The sequence below is a fragment of the Phragmites australis genome, chromosome 7 (assembly GCF_958298935.1).
Source record: "Phragmites australis chromosome 7, lpPhrAust1.1, whole genome shotgun sequence".
Lineage (NCBI taxonomy): Eukaryota > Viridiplantae > Streptophyta > Magnoliopsida > Poales > Poaceae > Phragmites > Phragmites australis.
In genome coordinates, this window is record NC_084927.1 from 1135073 (window position 1) to 1140930 (window position 5858).

A 5858-nucleotide genomic window follows, 5' to 3' on the forward strand; every position below is an offset into this window, starting at 1 on the left:
CTTCAAATTGTAGCTCCTCGTGCTATCCAGAGATCGACTCTTGGCTATTGAAATTAACGCACTTCAAGAACAACTTGTTAGGTTTATCAATGACCAAATCATCAGTCCAACCGGCGAGATCCATGAATTTGGCTCCTCTCTCTCGTTACCTTTTTCCAACAAGAAAAGGCAAAGTTCAGAACCTTCGATTAGCAAGAAACCTTAAACTCTTTTTCATTGTTGTAATAAAATCTCACATGTATGCGGTGTATATATACTGTGACGAGATTTGATGTTTTAGAAATGAAATTTATATGTGTTTGTGTATATATGCTGTGATACCTATCTGTGTGTGTCTATAAATATACCATATACTTTTGCCGACAACAGCCAAAATTTGAAAAAGCCATGGGTTGAAAATGACAGGAAATACCTATCAGTGCTAGTTGGTAAAAACAAACCGGCACTGCCGGTTTCATACCCGACACTGATAGTCTGTGACACTGATAGTCTGTGACTATCAGTACCGAGTAATCAGTATCGGTTCAAAATCTATCACTGATGGCGATTTCGAACCGACACTTATGAAAGTATCTGTAGTAATGGTACCAAGCTAATCAATTAGTATAAAGAGGAAACATTGTTGAGCCAGCAGGCCGACTGGGTAGCCAGCAAAGCTAGCGCTTATAAAGCAATGAGTAGCGCAAGGCTTGACGAATTACATACATACCATGGCCTTCCTGGTTAGTAAGCTTCCGTTACCCTTTGTCCCCTATTTCAGCACTACCGTCCTGCTCCTCATTTGCTCGCTGCCCTCTTGCTCCCTCGCAAAATCATGCAAATGCTCCGGCTCCGGCCAGGATCAGTCTGGAATCCCCAGTGTGAGCTCTACATTCAAGCAAACGATGGGCTTCCTGTTCCTCACGAAATCAAATAGATCCGTAGATGAGGGGACTGTCGTCCTCGGATCTTATAAAACTCACCACCCGAGACTCAACTTGTCCAACAACGTTTCGTTCTTCATCAACCAACCGATTCCTTTGTGGGAACACAAGTATGAAGGGATGGTCCTCTATGAGGCGTCGTTCAGCTTTTTCTTCACTATGAGCATCTACCAGCAGAACAACCAGACGAATAGTAGCCTGGCCTTCACCATGCACCCTTTTTTTGTCTATTATTACAGTCCTAACATGTCTTGTCCACCGAGTGGGGCCTCCAACCCCACATCCAGAACTGTCACCGGAAGCAACGTCTCCGTCCAGATCAGCGAAAGCACAGTTTCAGTTTACGGGACAAAATTTTATCCCGGTAAAAATATCTGGGTACAAATTGACATAGAGTCGCTGGACTCTTCCTCCGTGGCGAACGAGTATAGAGTGTGGATTGATTATGACCATGTTGGGCACCTCATGTCAGTCTATGTCGACGCTGATGAAGGAACACCGAAGCCTCTAGACGCCATAGCCAACAAGACCCTCAACATCAGCGACATCATGTCACCACTCGCATACTTCGGCTTCTTCTCCTCGATGGTGCAACTCCTACAACTTGACACATGGAACTTGACATTCGACGCGCTACCCGATTTTGATTTCTCAGGGTCACAGGGGAAAAGGACCGTCATATTGTCTTCAGTCCTTGGATCGGCAGCTTTCACTGCCATCACGGCTGCTGTTGTATACTTGTACTTCAACTCCAAGTACAGGAGGTGGACGAAGGAGCAGGAAAAGCTCGCCAAGATCATGCAGGGCCTCCCCGGCGTGCCGACCCAGGTCGACTACGCCGACATCAGAAAGGCCACCAATAACTTCCATGAGACGATGAAGCTGGGGAAGGGAGGATTTGGGGCCGTCTACCGATGTACTATTCCTGCTGCTGCTGCTTCTAGGACGGGGCGAGCGATGGAGGTGGCGGTCAAGAAATTCATGCGGGAGGTTGAGAACCGGCGCTACAACGACTTCCTCGCCGAGGTTAGCATCATAAACCGTCTGCGCCACATGAACATCGTCCCGCTGGTCGGTGAGTACCTTAATTTATATAATACTTATTTCCAAGTCACTTCCAAGTTCTAACTCTTATCGTCGACTAGATAATGAAGAAATAATCTTGTACGCCTATTAGTTCAGTTTATTTTTCCTTCAATGTTAGAGATAATACGTATGAACGAGTTGTGGTTATGTCGTGGTGCCTGTTGTTGTTCTACAAACTAGCGTATCAATCCGTGCGACTGCACAAACTAGAAATTTAGCTTACAGCTGAATTGTAGATATTTATGTTAATAATGATTGTATGCTAAGATACATTAACTATTTATATTTAAATATTAGAATGTAAAATATAAATATAATTTTTGTTCATAATATTGGAATCATGTTTATTATTTGTGAATAGATCTAATTTATAATTTTCATTTTATGTGTTATGCAAATTGATTTTTATTTGTTTCTTAATTTTTTAAATTATTATTATTATTAATGTCGTCACCGTATCTCATATTATTATTTTTGGAAATACATTATAAATTCTTTGATATTATTTTTATGTGATAATCTGTAATATATTTGCATTCTGTTGTTTTAATTTTGTAATATTTGATTACACGCATATTTAATTGGTGTAGAAAATTATGTTTATTGCTAATGTAATTAAGTTGGAGTTTGCTAACGTAATCTTGTTGGACAAAGAGTATCTAAAAAAAAGAAGGAAAGGTAAGGTAAGAAGTGGTTTTGAGGTTGAACTCTATGATTTGTTTTTTTAATCTTCTATGTTGTTTCGTCTGGTTGTTGATCTATGGTTACAGTTAGTCAATCAATTAATTTGATGGTTAGATATTTTGATTTTTTATGAGAATTTTTAAGATTTTTTTAGATTAACATGGAGATACTAAAAGGAGCCTCCAATAATAAATATAAGATAAGATAGTGAATGAGAAAAACCGAAAACCCTGTGAGATTCTTTGAGCAGCACAAAGCTTTGTCTCTGTTATTGCCTTGCGGCTTACAATCCACTGATTCTTGTCTTGCGTTGCGGCTGACAGATTAGATGCCCCCGATATTAAAAACATGAGTAGTAGATCTCAGGAATTGTTTCTCAGTCGCGATCTTATTTCTGATACGCCAAATGACCCAAATGACAATAGCAAAACGAAACACCCCAAATTCATAAGTTTTGCAAAGCTTTTCCGCAGTTGATTCATACGTTGACTGGTGACCCCTCGAAAACTAAAAGAGATAAACCTGTTTAGAGATCTTGTAGTATACTTGTCCGATTTTTCTAAGGCCCATACCACCTGATCTGACTCCTCGAACGTTTCATTGCACCTCCTGCATAAGTTGTAACAAACTGAGCCACTCATCCTGTGCGTAAAATTTCAGGCTGGTCTTACAACAAAGGAGTGCCCCTGCTTGTCTACGAGTACATGACGAATGGTAGCTTGGACCAACATCTATTTCGGGGAGGCGGCAACGGGCAGCAGCACGATGATGCAGCTATTCAACACTGGGACAACCGCTATGGCATTGCACGGGATGTTGCGACCGGCCTGCACTACGTTCATCATGAGCACGAGCCGATGGTGCTGCACCGCGACATCAAGGCGAGCAACATCATGCTCGACTCAACCTTCCGCGCCCGTCTTGGCGACTTTGGTATCGCCTGCACGGTTGCCGTTGACAGGAGCTCCGTCACCGGGGTCGCTGGCACCATCGGCTACATAGCACCAGACTACGCGATCAGCCATAAGGCCACTCGCCAGAGTGACACCTATGCTTTTGGGGTGCTCATCCTCGAGATTGTTACAGGCAAGAAGAATGGGGATGTCCCACCGGACGACGACCACATTACGGATTGGGTCTGGCGTCTTCACAGGGAGGGGAAGCTGCTCGAGGCTGTGGATGCCGGCGTGCTCGCCGCAGAGGGCCATCAACTGGACGCTGCCGACGAGGCCAAACGTCTACTGCTCCTTGGTTTGGCGTGCACCAACCCCAACCCGTTGAATCGCCCGAGCATGGTGGAAGTGGTGCAGGTCATCACCAAGTTGGCGCCGCCACCAGACGTGCCCCTTGAGAGGCCAACGTTCGTGTGGCCGCCCGAAGACTGGCGTTCACGCAACTCTGTGTATAGCACGGCTGTGTCGACTAATTGGGACGAGAGCTCAGCGAGCACGATCGAGCTGGTGCAGGTCAGCCAGGAGCAACCGCCGTCGACTGCCTTCGGAGGACATGGCTCCGTTTATACCACAGCGACGAGTGGCGGCCGTGCTGGGACTGAGAGTCGTTTCGAGGAGGCACAGAGCAGAATGTAGCGGCTACGCGCTAGAGCAAATTAAATGGTCGTCGTCGATCCCTCCGTCAGCGGTGACCCTCCGGTGGCAGAGGCAGACTACAAAAGATCCAACAGGATCACTCTCTCTGCCTTTGGCCTCTGGACCCAATGCGTCTATAAACATAACTTTTCAGAAAAACTTAAAAATCAAAAATCAAACAAACAGACCCTCCTACCTAGATTACAACCATTTTTGTTGGGGCGCTGCTAGAGCCGAGACGCTGCTCTGATGTACTATCTGACAAGCTTCATAGTCTCATTGCCATTAGATGTGACGTGAAAAAATCCTATTGCAACAAAATGTTATGTTTCATGCAACATTAATGGGGGCGAGCTCGGGGAGTGGTCCGATGACTAGAGCTATATCCCTATTACCCTAACAACACAAATTAAGGCAAAAAAGAGAGCCAAAAATTGAGTGCCCATTGCTAAAATCATCCATTTGTATATCTTCTCTCTCAATTTTTACCCTAAAATCATCAAATTTGGAGCATGGTCAGACACAAATATTTAAATAGCACGTTTGCAATATCTGTTTAAACCACTTGCAACCATGGTTCACCTTACCGACCTTACCGAGCTCCGACGGTAACTGAAAATTCACGATTATCGCGGTAACAGGTCAAAAATTCAAAAAAAATCGGACAAAATTTATTTGGTAAAATTTGAAATTTGGGGAAAAATCGCGATTTTAGCCGCTCGGTAACCAGTCGGTTTGGACCGGTTACCGAGTGGTTTTTGCGATTTATTGAGCGGTTTTCTTGAATTTTTCACATTATCGGTAACCGCTCGGTTTTCTCGGTAACCGTTCGGTTTTCTTGGTAACCGTTCGGTTTTCTCAATTTATCGAGCGGTTTTCTCGATTTTCAGTGAAGTTCAAAAAAAAACCCAAAAATTATCTCAATCTTGTAAAATCAATAACTAATTCATCTTAGCTTCAAATCAAGTGAACAAAATTTTGTTGGTTTCCTTGTAGCATGATCTACATGATAAAAGTATTTATACTCATAAAAAAGTTCAAAATTTTGTGTCAGAAAATGTATTTGTTAAACCAAGTTAAATGTATAGTTTACTCGTTTCTAATCCAAAAATCATAAAACTAATTTTGTTAGTCTTCTTACATGATCCTATGTCTTTTAAAAATACATGAACTCATGAATTAGTTATTGTAACATGCAGGATTGTGTAAATATGTTGCGACTAGATTAATTCATAACTGACCCATCACACTCAAAAATTAGTGAAACCACTTTTATTAGTTTATTTATACTATGATTTACGTAGGAAAAATAATATTAGACATAAAAAGTTAATTAAAATGCTGTTTCTTAACATATTCACTTTATTCTTGTGAACTTTGTAAAAATCATAGAGAAATTAATAAAACTCTAAATAAAGTGAAATCAATTTTAAAGATCCTCTTAAGATACGTTTAACACAAGAAAAATATGTGTTTGCATAGTAAACGTTTCCTTAATATGAGTTAATAACTGAGCCGCACGTTTCAATTTTTTTCATTTTTTTCAAACTTCCTCCTTATAGAATCTGATGCAAAC

The 5858-nt window shown here is 41.9% G+C and overlaps 1 protein-coding gene across 1 annotated transcript; it reads left to right on the top strand.

Moving 5' to 3' along the window:
* Positions 1–710: 710 nt before the first annotated feature.
* On the top strand, positions 711–4420 carry LOC133923745 (probable L-type lectin-domain containing receptor kinase S.5). The gene is made up of 2 exons (XM_062369017.1): positions 711–1998; positions 3354–4420. The coding sequence occupies exons 1-2, from the start codon at positions 711–713 to the stop codon at positions 4280–4282; spliced, it is 2217 nt and encodes a 738-aa protein (XP_062225001.1). The 3' UTR covers positions 4283–4420.
* The last annotated feature ends 1438 nt before the right edge of the window (positions 4421–5858 follow it).

Excerpts from the sequence above, each read along its gene's own strand:
- LOC133923745 (XM_062369017.1), top strand. The coding sequence starts at position 711 with ATGGCCTTCCTGGTTAGTAAGCTTCCGTTACCCTTTGTCCCCTATTTC. Across the intron at positions 1,999-3,353 it reads GAACATCGTCCCGCTGGTCG|GCTGGTCTTACAACAAAGGA; the intron begins GTGAGTACCTTA and ends GTAAAATTTCAG.